Raw genomic sequence first — 16,090 nt, forward strand, 5'->3', positions numbered from 1 at the left:
CCCTCCACTCCAACCCAACCTCACTATCAAACCGGCAGACAAGGGAGGCGCGGTCGTAGTTTGGCGCACCGACCTTTACACCACTGAGGCTAAACGCCAGCTCGCGGACACCTCCTCCTACTGCCCCCTTGACCATGACCCCACCTCCCACCACCAAACCATCATCTCCCAGACCATCCATAACCTCATCACCTCAGGGGATCTCCCATCCGCCGCCTCCAACCTCATAGTCCCACAACCCCGCACCGCCCGTTTCTACCTCCTGCCCAAAATCCACAAACCTGACTGCCCTGGCCGACCCATTGTCTCAGCCTGCTCCTGCCCCACCGAACTCATCTCTGCATAACTCGACACGGTCCGGTCCCCTTTAGTCCAAGAACTCCCCACCTACGTTCGGGACACCACCCACGCCCTCCACCTCCTCCATGATTTTCGCTTCCCCGGTCCCCAACGCCTTATCTTCACCATGGACATCCAGTCCCTGTACAACTCCATCCCCATCACGAAGGACTCAAAGCCCTCCGCTTCTTCCTTTCCCACCGTACCAACCAGTACCCTTCCACTGACACCCTCCTACAAATGACTGAACTGGTCCTCACCCTGAACAACTTCTCTTTCCAATCCTCCCACTTCCTCCAAACCAAAGGAGTAGCCATGGGCCTGACTCTTCGTAGGATATGTGGAACAGTCCATCTTCCGCAGCTACACTGGCACCACCCCCCAGCTTTTCCTCCGCTACATTGATGACTTTATCGGCGCTGCCTCGTGCTCCCACGAGGAAGTTGAACAGTTCATCCACTTTACCAACACCTTCCATCCCGACCTCAAATTCACCTGGACCGTCTCAAACTCCTCCCTCCCCTTCCAAGACCTTTCCATTTCTATCTCGGGCGACCGAATCAACACGGACATTTACTATAAACCGACCGACTCCCACAGCTGCCTAGACTATACCTCCTCCCACCCTGCCCCCTGTAAAAACGCCATCCCATATTCCCAATTCCTTCGTCTCCGCCGCATCTGCTCCCAGGAGGACCAGTTCCAAATCCGTACAACCCAGATGGCCTCCTTCTTCAAGGACCGCAATTTCCCCCCAGACATTGTCGACAATGCCCTCCACCGCATCTCTTCCACTTCCCGCTCCTCCGCCCTTGAGCCCCGCCCCTCCAACCACCACCAGGACAGAACCACAGAACCCCACTGGTCCTCACCTACCACCCCACCAACCTCCATGTACAGCGTATCATCTGCCGTCATTTCCGCCACCTCCAAACGGACCCCACCACCAGGGATATATTTCCCTCCCCTCCCTTATCAGCGTTCCGAAAAGACCACTCCCTCCGTGACTCCCTCGTCAGGTCCACACCCCCCACCAACCCAACCTCCACTCCCGGCACCTTCCCGTGCAACCGCAAGAAATGCAAAACTTGCGCCCACACCTCCCCCCTTACTTCCCTCCAAGGCCCCAAGGGATACTTCCATATCCGCCACAAATTCACCTGCACCTCCACACACATCATCTATTGCATCCTCTGCACCTGATGTGGCCTCCTCTATATTGGGGAGACAGGCCGCCTACCTGCGGAATGTTTCAGAGAACACCTCTGGGACACCTGGACCAACCAACCCGACCACCCCGTGGCTCAACACTTCAACTCCCCCTCCCACTCCACCAAGGACATGCAGGTCCTTGGACTCCTCCATCGCAAGACCATGGCAACACGACGGTTGGAGGAAGAGCGCCTCATCTTCCGCCTAGGAACCCTCCAACCACAAGGGATGAACTCAGATTTCTCCAGTTTCCTCATTTCCCCTCCCCCCACCTTGTCTCAGTCAAATCTCTCGAACTCAGCACCGCCTTCCTAACCTGCAATCATCTTCCTGACCTCTCCGCCCCCACCCCACTCCGGCCTATCACCCTCACCTTGACCTCCTTCCACCTATCGCATTTTCAACGCCCCTCCCCCAAGTCCCTCCTCCCTACCTTTTATCTTAGCCTGCTGGACACACTTTCCTCATTCCTGAAGAAGGGCTTATGCCCGAAACGTCAATTCTCCTGTTCCTTGGATGCTGCCTGATCTGCTGCGCTTTTCCAGCAACACATTTTCAGCTCTGATCTCCAGCATCTGCAGTCCTCACTTTCTCCTCAGATCAATAGGAGTCATTCAGAACTTTTACTGCTTTTCCCCTTCAGGGTTGGATGCCAAGACCTCAGCCCTTCTGACATCTGTAAACTGCTCCAGACCCATAGCACTGAGGAAGGAATGTCACCTTCTTCCAATACGGCCACTTGGCCATGTTAATCTTCCTTCACTCCACCACAAACTGTACCTTCAAACATCCAAGCACTAAACTCTGATTCCCTCTATGTACTTTACAATAGTCTTTTAACTTAAGCTCTTTGACCGAGGTTTCATTCAACTGTATATGAAAGGTTATTGTCCTGAAATATCTAATTCTCTTTCTCTCAACTAGATGCCCTTAATCTGTGAGTACTTCCAACAATTTCTGTTTTCACTGTTGTCTCATCAGCTAGGCATTCATCTTGGTTGATGGATGTCCTGTGAAATACCTTGCCTTTGTGGGTGGCACGGTGGTTAGCACTGCTGCCTCACAGTGCCTGAGACCCGGGTTCAATTCCCGCCTCAGGCGACTGACTGTGTGGAGTTTGCACGTTCTCCCCGTGTCTGCATGGGTTTCCTATGGGTGCTCCGATTTCCTCCCACAGTCCAAAGATGTGCAGGGTCAGGTGAATTGGCCATGCTAAATTGCCCGTAGTGTTAGGTAAGGGGTAAATGTAGGGGTATGGGTGGGTTTCGCTTCGGCGGGTCGGTGTGGACTTGTTGGGCCGAAGGGCCTGTTTCCACACTGTAATGTAATCTAATCTAATCTTATGTCAAAAGGTGTTAGACAAATGATTTGTTGTAGCTTGCAATTCTTTCAAGAGAGGCATTATTTGACTGTAAGGTTCAACACACCATATCCATTTTGTTATGAGGTTGTAAAAGCAGATGGTGACCCAGTGATGAAGCATTTCCAAAAATAAATGAGTAAACCGAAGCCAAATCATTGACTTCAAGAAAATGAGGTGCAAAACAAGTTGAAGAGCACAACTTGTAAAGGTTTAGTAAAAAGGTTTATTTCTTCACTCCCAACTTTAGTCCACATTATTGACCTTACATATTGGACTTCAGTTTTTTGATAAACTGCTCCATACAGTTAGGCAAGTTTGGAATCTTCTGAGATCGTTCTTAGGAGTGGTCAGCACCAGTGAAGAAAATATCCTTCATTTAAGCAATAAAAAGAATTCTTAAACTGCTGTGTTATTGTATCCATTTGTTCCAGTTTGGTTCATGTGGAAAGACTTTGCCGAGTCTTAAAACACAGTCTATGGTAGGTTCATAAAAAACTGTAAAACTGTCAGCCAATTTACAATGCTGCATCTCGGTAGCGCACGTGGGAGTAGAGAACAGGGACACAGGCTTGGTTTTGGTTAAGTAGCGCTTCCTAATGCAGCCGACGGTCTCCAGAGCCTGCGGATGACAACAGAAATTCAAAATGAGAAAACACCATTTCAACATTTAAAGTAGAAATTTAAGTTGAATTCCCGGTTAATAATGGGAAGTAGAAATATTACAACACTAAATTAAGACAAAATTGGAAGCAGAAAACAAACGTAACCCCAACATGCAAGAAAACAGACCTCCTGGACATTCAAAAGTCAATCTCGCAGTTTTTAGAATATTACAGGCCCTTCGGCCCCTCAAAGTTGTGCTGACTTGGGAACCAATCTGAAGCCCATCCAACTAAACTATTCCATTTTCATCCTTATGTTTATCCAATGACCATTTAAATGCCCTTAAAGTTGGCGAGTCGACTCCTGTTGCAGGCCTGGTCATTTCACACCCTTACACTCTGAGTAATGATCGTTGTAGGCTGAGCCTTTGTTGACGCCAATAAAATAACTGACTAAAATAAAACTTAGCTTGCAGGTGTTTCACCAACTACTGCCGACAGGCGATGGTGAAAAATCTTTTCGACAAAGATACCGTGTCTTTTTCTACAGTGTTGTAAACTGTATTCTATTTTTACAGGATTGGCTCAAGTCTTAAGTACCTTCAAATGACCATCGCCTTAAAAAAAACTGTGATGTGGAGGTGCCAGTGTTGGACTGGGGTGACAAAGTCAGAGGTCAATCAACACCAGATTATAGTCCAACAAGATTTATTTAAAATCACAAGCTTTCGGAGCATTGCACCTGGAGTGCGCTTCCCTCTACTTCACCTGACGAAGGAGCAGCACTCCGAAAGCTTGCGATTTCAAATAAATCTGGTGTTGTGCAGCCGTGATTTTAAAAAAAGTTGGCAGAGTTATGGAATAATAAATCCATTTTTACATGACCTCTGCCTGATGGAGTTTGCCACACAGCTATAAATGGTAATACTCATGGGGTTTACAAGTGTACAACTCAAGCAAACCAATTTGTTTCTAAACATAAGCGGAAGGTTTGAGGACTATTCCTTAACTAAATGTCTCTGATCTAAATCCGTTTTGCAGATGACTCAAGGCCCTGTGTCCAGTCTTTAAGCTGGACATAAAAATCCAAGGGAGATATTTCAAAGAATAGCAGGGGAATTACTCCAATGTGCTGGCTAATATTTATTTCTCTGTTAACATCACTGAGGCAGATCACCTTCTCATTAACACATTGCTGTGGATGGCAATTTGCTGTGTGCAAACCTACATTTCCTCCATCACATTTACAAGATTTCAAAAGTGTTTCATTGGCTGTAAAGCAGTTTCAGATGCCCTGAGATTTGGAAGGGTGCTATATAAATGCAATTCTTCTGTTTTGTTTGCTCCTAAAGTCGGCTGTTACAGGCTCCTCCCCCAAGTCAAGGACTTTTTAAAATTCTTTTCGTGAAAACATTGGGTTCTTTGGCTGCAAGTTTTGGCGAAGTAGAATCCAAAAAAACTGCCATCAAATTGAAACTATAAAACATAGAAGTACAGAAACAACCCTATAAATGTCCTGGAAGCCCCATTATCTGTTGGCATCCAGAAAACTCAGAAGATTAATAATGGAAACTGGCCGATAATAAAACAAAAGTCCCCATCATGTAGGGGCACAAAAATAAATCTAATACAATTAAATTCAGCTCAAGTTTCATGTGCTATAACTAGTTTCTTAACTTCTCATTGACAGGAGTTATTAGCATACTTGGCAATGACGCTACAATTTATGCAAAAATTCTAATTAGGAAGGAACATCCCCTGCAATTCAAACTAGACTCATATGCAAAATTAAACCATATTTACCTGCAATATTTCCAGGACAATGACAGGCTGTAGCACAGCATTATAATAACTTAACAGTTTCTGTTCTGTGATCCCAGGTTTTGTCATAATGTGATATAACATGGCTTCTATCATTCCTTTACAGACAGGTTTATTCAGGCTTCCATCAACAATCCTCCAGGGATGACAGACAAAACTAATCTTTTCGTATTCACTGCTAGATTCGAGCAAAAACATAGTTATTCAATTAAAATCAGAGTTTCTGCAAAGACGATTAGTACTGTTCGCGTGATCAGCCTGTGCTTGTTCTGACTTACTGTTAAAGGTAAGAGAAACATAGACATAGAATGATAGAAGATAGGAGCAGGAAGAGGCCATTCGGCCCCTTTGGGCCTGCTCCGCCATTCATCATGATCATGGCTGATTGTCCAACTCAATAGCCTAATGCTGCTTTCTCTCCATGACCTCTGATCCCATTCGTCCCAAGTGCTACATCTAGCTGAATCTTGTCTACATTCAATGTTTTGTCATCAACTATTTCCTGTGGTAATGAATTCCACAGGCTCACCCACTCTCTGGGTGAAGATATGTCTCCTCATTTCCGTCCTAAATGGTCCGCCTCAAATCCTCAGAGTGAGACACCTGGTTCTGGACATCCTCCCTGCATCTCCCTGTCTGGTCCGTTTGAATTTTGTAAGTCTGTATGAGATCCCTCTCCCACTCGTCTGAACTCCAGAGAAAACAATTCTAACCTAGTCAAACTCTCCTCATACGTCAGTCCTGCCATCCACGGAATCAGCCTGGTAAACCTAAATAATTGAGATGGAGTTGACCCTCTGCACTTCCACTTGTAGAACCAGTGTTCAAATCAATCTCTCACTGATCCGATAAAAGCCTCTCCGAGTTCCTCTTACTAGGAGAGGTCAAAATGCCACAGGAGATGTGGGCTGCTTCAATTCTGTTGGAAACAGGTCTGAATCCATGGCACAAAGCTGTCTTCACTTCAGTTTTAAATGGCAATATCAGTTAGAGAGGACATGAGAGAAATGGTTGAGGGAGATATCAGCGTAATAGCAGACATTTTCCTGCGGTTGTGCCAAGAAATTGGAGAGCGAAATGTTTTGCTCATTCTACTCAACAATATTACCCAATACTCAGGTGATAGCAAAGGATACAAAAATTCCTCTACTTCCCAGCACAGTTACTGGCCTGCAGGACAAGTCAAGAGCAATGCAGAATTTTCACGTGCATTGGCCACACAATGAAATCCAAATTTCAACTTTTCTGAATGAAATTCTGAATGAATGCCTGAAACAGTGTAACAGTTGTGTGTATTTCAAATCATCAGCGCTCCACCTGACTGGCCCAAGCTATTGAAAAGAGGTATTTTAGACCCTCATTAAGTTACACTATCGCCTGGGTCGCCTTTACTAAGCCTGGAGAATCCCATGATTAGACATTGTTTCCAAAATGCATTTGATAAGATGCCACATCAAAGGCTGATGCATAGGTCATAAAGGGTATTGATATCAAGCATGGATCAAGGATTGGTTAACTAACAGGGATAAAGTATGGATGAATGGACATTCTTTTAGGTTTGCAAGCTTTCATTAATGGAGTTATAGTAGGACCAGTGCTGAGGTCTCAACAATTTACAAATCATAGATTTGATTTGGGTGAGGCTGCTGAACTGCTGAACAGATGGTTGGTAACTTTGCTGATGGCATCAATAGGATAGGTTGGAGATTAAGTTATCAAGACGAAGCAGAGAAAGGTTATAAAGGATTAACTGATTGGGCAAAAAATTGACCAATGGAGTATAAAGTTATTTTAAGGTGAACTTATCCATTTGGGCAGAAAGAATGGTTTGGAGATGCTGGTGTTGGACTGGGGTGTACAAAGTTAAAAATCACACAACACCAGGTTATAGTCTAACAGGTTTAATTGGAAGCACTAGCTTTCGGAGAGACGCTCCTTCATCAGGTCAACGACTTAATGAAGGAGCGGCGCTCCGAAAGCTAGTGCTTCCAATTAAACCTGTTGGACTATAATCTGGTGTGTGATTTTTAACTTGGCAGAAAGAATAGAATAGTAGTATAGTATTTAAAATAGAGAGAGATTGCAAAAGTCAGTGACACAGAAGGGTGTGAATACCCTGGTGCATTCATGACAAAAAGTTAGAATGCAGGCGCAGCAAGTGATTAGGAGGGTAAATGAAATGTCATTGTTTATTGCAAGAGGAATGAAATATAAAAGTACTCTTACTGTAATTGTACAGGACATTAGCGAGATGATTTCTGGAATATTCTGTACAATAGGGGAGGTTGTGATCTTGTGGTATTATTGCTTGAGAGACCTGGGTAATGTTCTGGGGACCCAGGTTCAAATCCTGCCCTAGCAGATGGTGGATTTTGAATTCAATAAAAATTCACTAAGAACCTAATAATGACATGGAACTGGTGTCAATTGTAGGAAAAACAATTTTTTCTATTCCTGGGAATAGATCTCAATCCCAGAAATCTCAGGTAGCTCAATGGTTAGCACTGCTGCCTCACAGGGACCCAGGTTCGATTCCCATGTCAGGCGACTGTGTGGAGTTTGCATATTCCCCCTGTGTCTGCGTGGGTTTTCTCTGGGTGCTCCGGTTTCCTCCCACAATCCAAAGATGTGCAGGTCAGGTGAATTGCCCATAGTGATAGGTGCATTAGTCAGGGGTAAATATAGGCTAGGGGAATGGGTCTGGGTGGTTTACTCTTCGGAGGATCAGTGTAGACTTGTTGGGCCAAAGGGCCTGTTTCCATACTGTAGGGAATCTAATCTAATACTTTTTAGGGAAAGGAACAGGTCAGGCCTACATGTGATCCCAGACCCACAGCAATGTGGTTGACTTTTAACTGCCCTCTAGGAAATTAAGGATGCCCCATAAATGTGGCCTAGCCTGTGATGAATTGAATAGTCTCCTTAACAGAAAACAATTGCCTCAGAAGCAATTCAGAGAATGTTCACTCAATTCATTCCTGGGATGAAGGGCTTATCTGATGAAGAAACATATTGGGCATATGAAAGGTGACCTTATTGAAACATAAGAGATCTGAGGGAATATTTCAGGAAGATCTTTCCTCTTGTATGGCAGGGTAAAAAGAGGGGACATAATTTGAAATAAAAGGAAAACCTCTTACTCTTAAGACAGAGATGAGGAGAGATTTTTCTAAGGGTTATTAAAGAATTGATTTCTTTTATCCAGAAGGTAGTTTGGATTAGATTACTTACAGTGTGGAAACAGGCCCTTCAGCCCAACAAGTCCACACTGACTCACCGAAGAGCAACCCACCCATTTCCCTACATTTACCCCTTTACCTAACACTACGGGCAATTTAGCATGGCCAATTCACCTGACCTGCACATCTTTGGACTGTGGGAGGAAACCGGAGCACCCGGAGGAAACCCACGCAGGCACGGGGAGAATGTGCAAACTCCACACAGTCAGTCGCCTGAGTCGGGAATTGAACCCAGGTCTCTGGCGCTGTGAGGCAGCAGTGCAAACCACTGTGCCACCGTGCCGCCCACACGGTGCAGGGTAGTGCAGGGTAGCTTTCTACATTTATTCAAGGTTGAGTTTTGATAGTCAAGAGAGTGAAGGATTATCTTGTACAGTCCGCAAAGCAAAGCTGAGACCACAATCAGTTCAGTCATGATCTTACTGAATGCTGGAGCATTTTCAAAGGATTAAATAGTCTACTCTTGCTCCGAAACCCTGTGTTTCTATGTACCTCCTTCTTCCAGTCTGATTGGCAAGGTTGGCAAGATGCCACCTCTGGACTTGCCCTGAGATTCTGAGGTGTGGAGCAAGGTATAGAAGTCACCACTCAACGTGTCAGAATTTCCACAAGTGGTTACATTTCACAGCCTGTGTTACAGCTTGAAGTTGGCAGCCCAATCATATGGGTCATTTCAGGCTAAACATAGGTGATCCAAAAGAAATTTTGATCAGGACTAGATACAGCACAAATGCATTTTCATTTTGCATTTCAGTTTTCTGATCGAATGTTTTTTTTCTCTTCGATTAACATGGAAACACTGTTGCTTACCTTTCTGATGGGGTTTGCACTGTGTTTTCCACCTTGACATTTTCAACTGTATCATCTCCTATACAGAGAGATTCAATTTAAAATGTGAATGCCCCTTGCAAAGAAAAAAGCCCAAATGCACTTTCATGATTCATAATTAAGAACACACATGTGCAATTCTGATTTTATCTTTTCATAATCTTATAAATTAAATCAGGAATTGAATATTTCCTGGTTTCTATTAAGCATAAGTAACAAAGGGAAAAATATATGTGCGTTAACACAGTAATTTGGCACTTGTGCATGGAAGAGAGGATAAGGAGGAACCTGGACATTTCCGATAGGCAGAGCATAAACAGCACCGAAGACAAGCTACTGGATGTCATGTTTTGAGGGCTTTGTACAGTTAGTTGCTGAACACATATAACCCAGTGCTTTTGGATTGGAAAAGCTAACCAATGAAAGGGAAAACAATAGTATTGTAGAGCTGTAGAGAATAGAAATAGGCCCTTCGGCCAACCATATCTATGCTGACCAACAAACAGCAAATTGCAATAATCCCATGTACTTGCACTTAGTCCATAGCCTACTATGCTCAGGCATTTTAAATGCTTATCCAGATGCTTCTTAAATGTTGTGTGTGTACCTGCCTCCACCACCCAACCAGACAGCATGTTCCATATTTCTACCACCACCTGGGTGAAAAGAAAACTTTTCTCAGATCTCTTCCAAACTACTTACACCTTACCTTTAAATTTATGGCCCCTGGCAGGTACACACACAACATTTAAGAAGCATCTGGATAAGCATTTAAAATGCCTGAGCATAGTAGGCTATGGACTAAGTGCAAGTACATGGGATTATTGCAATTTGCTGTTTGTTGGTCAGCATAGATATGGTTGGCCAAAGGGTCTATTTCTATTCTCTACAGCTCTACAATACTATTGTTTTCCCTTTCATTGGTTAGCTTTTCCAATCCAAAGGCACTGGGTCAAATGTGTTCAGCAACTAACTGTATAAAGCCTGCAAAACATGACATCCAGTAACTGTTGTCTTCGGTGCTGTTTATACTCTGCCTGTTGGAAATGCCCAGGTTCATCCTTATCCGCTCTTCCATGCACAAGTGCCAAATTACTGTATTAACGCACATATATTTTTCTCTTTGTTACTTATGGTTAACAGAAACCAAGAAATATTCAATTCCTGATCGGACATGGGGAAAAGATTCTCACGAGCCACTCTACAACTCTCATAGTTCTGTATACCTCAAGTCAGATCCTACCCCAACTCTCAGCCCCCTGCTCCAAGGAAAACAAACCCAGCCTATCCAGTGTCTCCTCATAACGGAGACTTTTCATCCCAGGCAACATCCTGGTGAATCTCCTCTACACACTCTCCATTGCATTGTTATGTAAAATTGGGAGGTTTGAGGGATATGGGCCGGGTGCTGGCAGGTGGGACTAGATTCGGTTGGGATATCTGGTCGGCATGGACGGGTTGGACCGAAGGGTCTGTTTCTGTGCTGTATGACTCTACGACTCTTCTGCATTACTCCCGTAAATTCAGTTCCTGCTGCAAAGTATGGTAAACAATTGCAGTAAATGTGTAATTGTACTGTGGTTTAGTTAAAGGTATTACCATCACTGTACATTAGATTAGATTGAATTACTTACAGTGTGGAAACAGGCCCTTCGGCCCAACAAGTCCACACTGCCCCGCCGAAGCAGAACCCACCCATACCCCTACATCTACCCCTTACCTAACACTATGGGCAATTTAGCATGGTCAATTCACCTGACCTGCACATCTTTGGACTGTGGGAGGAAACCGGAGCACCCGGAGGAAACCCACGCAGACACGGGGAGAATGTGCAAACTCCACACAGTCAGTCGCCTGAGGCTGGAATTGAACCCGGGTCTCTGGCGCTGTGAGGCAGCAGTGCTAACCACAGTGCCACCGTGCCGCCCACTACAGTATGGGAGTTACAAGCACAGAAAGGAATAGCAAAGCAAATTTGATTTCTCAAATTTGATGACATGGACATTGGTTGAAGGAGAACAAAAGATAAAAACAAAGGATCTTTAAGCTCTGCTCTACAATTTGTTTCCAAAATATATCTTTTATCTCAATTAAAAATCTTGATGAAAACAGCAGGCAGCCTGCCAATTACCCAAGAGGTTGCAGTTCATCAAGGTCTGAACGTCAGGGCTAACTCATCCCCCATCTCCTGTGGAGATCATCTACCTGATACTCTGTGAGGAGCAGAATGTGGATCATCATTGTGCTCCTATCACACTACTCGTGGCGCTGTCTGATGACTCATTGCTAGCTCTGTGGTGCTAGTTTATTAAGTATTGTAATATTCTGATGAATAATATATTTAAAGAGGCTTAAAAGATACAAACATTAATACTGCAAATGTGAAGGAAGTTTCTCACTCCTCACCCCTCCACCACCAATACCTCACAAGACAAAGCATACTGGCAAGCTGCACTGCAAAAGGCAATCAACTGAACATTCTGAAAAGCTGGGTTAGTTTAAAAAAATAATGTCTAATATTTCTATACCTTCTCCCTGAAGCTTGGATCTGTCCTGATTCTTGCTTACATGAAGATTTTTGTCTAGCTGTAAATGTTCCTCTCGACAGACTGTAGAATTGCTTTCCTGAAGCTGAGCTTGTCTATCTGCATGTGGAATGGTTTCACTCCGACGCTCACTCACTCCGGACGTGTGTTGAGAAGCTATCAGATCGTCATTTCCATCTTCTCCCATGGATGGTTCACCTGGTGGACTGGATGCAGAAGAGATTTTTGTGCCTTTACTGTGACATGAAGAGCTAAGTAGCTCTCTGTTTCCCTCCTTATTCTGGTCTTCATCCCAACCACGCTCAGAATCTGCCTCTCCAGTACTCTCTTGTTGCAAAGACTTTGTTTGTTTCTGCCCGGTCTGAGTTTGAGGCAAGCTGGCTTTTGGCTCAACCACTGTGCTGTCTATAGGCTGTCCCCTGACTGAGGAATCACAGCTCAACTCAGAAGACTCAACGTCTTGACGAGGTATTTTACTCGGAGGCCCGTGTTCAAGTATTTCACTTTCAACTTTCTCAATGGTCCTTTTTACACTTCCAGTCAGTGTCTGTGCATTATTTATGTCAACAGCTGCATTCGGTACTGTAGTGGGCTCCAGTCTGTGCTGCTCAGCTTTGATCTCCATACCAGTTGTGTTGGGATTAGGTTTTGTATTGTCTTTGTATCCTTCAGAGTCCCCTGTACTTTCCACTATGATCTTTGCACTGGATTCTGAATGGTTTATATGGGTATTATGTTTGGAACCCACATCCACAGGACTCTCTGACTCCGTTTTCATGATACTTTTCCGTACATGGAATGGATGAAGCAGCCATGGGCTAGCATGGGTTATGGCAGCCAGCCGTGCTGCTGAGCCACCAACTTCCACCATTTGGTCCAACGCAATCAAATCCTGAAAGATGGGAGAAATTTTGTACTGAATTAAGCTTCTTTAAGAACAACTGGAAAAATGACTTTCATTAAGCTGTTACCAAATTATAAAATTACCCTTTGAGCTGTAATTCTCACTCAACATTTTAAACTGTAAAGAAAGCTTTTTCTGAAATTATTAAATTGACTTATCTTTGCCACCGCCAACCATACCCTTTTTGCCTAGGTCTGGAAAGCACTCCTTAAATCTTTCCCTTTAAGAAAAAGACTTATTATATAACACAATTATAACATTTGAAAGGCATCTGGATGGGTATATGAAGAGGAAGGGTTTAGAAGGATATTGTCCAAGTGCTGGCAAATGGGACTAGATTAGGTTGGGATATCTGGTTGGCATGGACGAGTTGGACCGAAGGGTCTGTTGCTGTGCTGTACAGCTCTATGTCCCTATCCCAACCACTAGATGTTTCAAAGAGCTTTACAGTAAATTAAACACTCTGAATCATACTAACTGCTGTAATGTAGCAAACAGGGTCACTAATTTGCTTACAACAAATTCCCACAGATAGAAAGGACCAGAAAATCTGTTCTTGTGCTATTGATTAAGAAATAAATATTGACCAGGTCACCAGACAGAACTATCTTGCTTTAATGAGGTCTTTTACATGCTCTTGAGCAGACTGATGGCACCTCAGTTTAATGTCTTATCATGCAGACAGTAGTGCAGCAGGAAGTGCTGCAGCATGTTATTGCTGAAATCACTCACATCCTGGAAATGGATTTGAAATCAGCACTCTGAGTTGCATGGCTCTACCAGCTGAGCCATGGCTGACATGGCTAAAACAGTATTTAGGGATCTATCAAACTTTTGGACATTTGTCCAAGAAGATCCTTATCCAATTTGGAGTCAAATGGTGATATATAATGCTCCTGCAAAGCCTTTGGGAAATCTGACTATGCTAAGAGGCACTGCATGCTTCAAGTTGCTGCCGTTTTGAGTGTCTATTTTGCCCTCGTTGGTATCATCAGGATTCTTCCAAAATTGAAAGTGCCCGAAGTAAACATCACTAAAAAGAGACACAAAGCTGAGACTTTTCACTCTGCACTCAACCTTAGCTAGCTGATTAACCACAGACCAGGCCGGTACATCTGACAACTCAAGGTATTGCCATGGGTAATGTCGCAGGATTTGCAGAATCACCATTTATTTGGTCATGTACATGGTTTCATGAACTTGGCATCTTATGCAATTGAGTTCAGTTTTAACACCACCACATACACACAAATAAATGGTGTAGCCATGGGATTGCGTCTTGGCCCAGGTCTTGTAAACATCATCATTGGTTACCATGAGAAGTACCTTTGACAGAATGACAATGACCCTTCTACCCCTGCATACTTCTGACATCAAATCCTCTTCAAAGCTCCTGAGGAGTCAGATGTACAGCATAGAAACAGACCCTTCAGTTCAACTCGTCTATGCCGACCAGATATCCTACCTAATCTAGTCTCATTTGCCAGCACCCGGCCCATATCTGTCTAAACCATCCCTATTCATATACCTATCCAGATGCCTTTTAAATGTGTAATTGTACCAGTCTCCACCACTTCCTCTGGCAACTCATTCCATACACATACCACCCTCTACATGAGAAAGTTGGCCCTTTGGTCCCTTTTAAGTTTTTCACTTCTCACCCTCTAGTTCTGGATTCTCCCTACCCAGGGAAAAGACCTTGCCCCTCGTGATTTTATAAACCTCTATAAAGGTCACCCCTCAGCCTCCGATGCTCCAGTGAAAACAACCCCAGCCAATGCAACCTCTCCCTATAGCTCAAATCCTCCAACCCTGGCATCACCCTTGTATATCTTTTCTGAACCCTTTCAGGTTTCACAACATCCTTCCAATAGGAGGGAGACCAGAATTGCACACAATATTCCAAAAATGGCCTAACCAATGTCCTGCACAGCTGCAGCATGACCTCCCAACTCCTATGCTCAATGCTCTGTCCAATTTAGGAAAACATACCAAACGCCTTCTTCACTAACCTATGTATCTGCGACTCCACTTTCAAGGAACTATGAACCTACACTCTAAGGTCTCTTTGTTCAGCAACACTCCCTAGGACCATACCATTAAGTGTTTAAGTCCTGATAAAATTTGCCTTTCCAAAATGCAGCACCTCGCATTTATCTAAGTTAAAGTCTATCTGCCATTCCTCAGCCCATTGGCCCATCTGATCAAGACCTGGTTGTAATCTGAGGTAACCTTCTTCACTGTCCACTACACCTCTAATTTTGGTGTCATCTGCTAACTGACTAACTACGCCTCCGACGTCCACATTCAAATCATTTACATAAATGACGAAAAACAGTGGACCCAGCACCTTGTGGCACACCACTGGTCACAGGCCTCCAGTCTGAAAGGCAACCCTCCACCACCACCCTCTGCCTTCCACCTTCAAGCCAGTTCCATAATGGACTTGAAACATTAACTGTTTCTCTCTCCTTGGATGCAGCCAGATCTGAATTTCTCCAGCATTCAGTGTTTGTTACACTCCTGACTTATGCCTTGTAGTGTTTGAACAGGCCATGAAGAGTCAGGAGGAGAGTTATGTGTAGGCTAGGATTTCTTTATACAAGAACATTTACTCACAAGCAATTACAGAAATGCCCCTCAGACAATATTTTGTATGTAAAACAAACCTGCAAATACTGCTTTAAGGTCTTGGTTCTTCCATTTTGTACCTCTTCATAGTGAGCAAAGGTCTTGCCTAGTTCCACTGTCTCAATCCCAAAGGAAGAGGAGGCTTCAACTTCACGTGAGATTTCCAGAATAGCTGTCAAGTCCTCAGGACTGTATTTGAGCTCCTCCACAAATTGCTTTTGAATGTTCTCTCCAACATATGCATCAATGCTGGGTCTCAACAGTTTTGTGAATGAAGCTGGAAGAGCATCTGGCCCCAAAGCAGTTTGGAAGAAATCAGCTGAACCTGGTTTGAGAGAGACCAGGGTATTAAAAATAGTCAGAGTTTAACTGCATTTATCAAAACAATTACCATAGAAATGCAAACTCTTCAGAAACAACTAATTTTGGAGAAAAAAAATAACATATAACATTAGATTCTGAAGGAAATAATGGACTATGAATAAAATTGCTCAGAACAAGTGATACAAATGCAGCATAACAAATATGATTTTGAGAACTGTAGTGAGAAAATTACACTGCACGGGCGACAATGCACTGGATCATGAGGTTGATGCTGCTGGTAT

At 43.9% G+C, this 16,090-nt stretch overlaps 1 protein-coding gene across 3 annotated transcripts in view; it reads right to left on the reverse strand.

Moving 5' to 3' along the window:
- Positions 1-3,119: 3,119 nt before the first annotated feature.
- Positions 3,120-16,090, reverse strand: part of gtf3c1 (general transcription factor IIIC subunit 1) — a 73,508-nt gene continuing 60,537 nt past the window's right edge. For 2 of the 3 annotated variants that reach the window (XM_043711958.2, XM_043711960.2), the window contains 5 exons: positions 15,524-15,810; positions 11,933-12,842; positions 9,387-9,444; positions 5,320-5,515; positions 3,120-3,533 (listed from right to left, as the gene is read on the reverse strand). In XM_043711958.2, the coding sequence (XP_043567893.2) occupies positions 3,324-3,533; positions 5,320-5,515; positions 9,387-9,444; positions 11,933-12,842; positions 15,524-15,810 (1,661 nt within the window). In that variant the 3' untranslated portion in view covers positions 3,120-3,323. The remainder of the gene's footprint in view (positions 3,534-5,319; positions 5,516-9,386; positions 9,445-11,932; positions 12,843-15,523; positions 15,811-16,090) is intronic. The other variant, XM_043711959.2, reaches the window with a different exon arrangement.

This window comes from Chiloscyllium plagiosum, unplaced genomic scaffold (assembly GCF_037043375.1).
Source record: "Chiloscyllium plagiosum isolate Xiang-an unplaced genomic scaffold, Cpla_swu_hap1 HiC_scaffold_20, whole genome shotgun sequence".
In the NCBI taxonomy this organism is placed as follows: Eukaryota; Metazoa; Chordata; class Chondrichthyes; order Orectolobiformes; family Hemiscylliidae; genus Chiloscyllium; species Chiloscyllium plagiosum.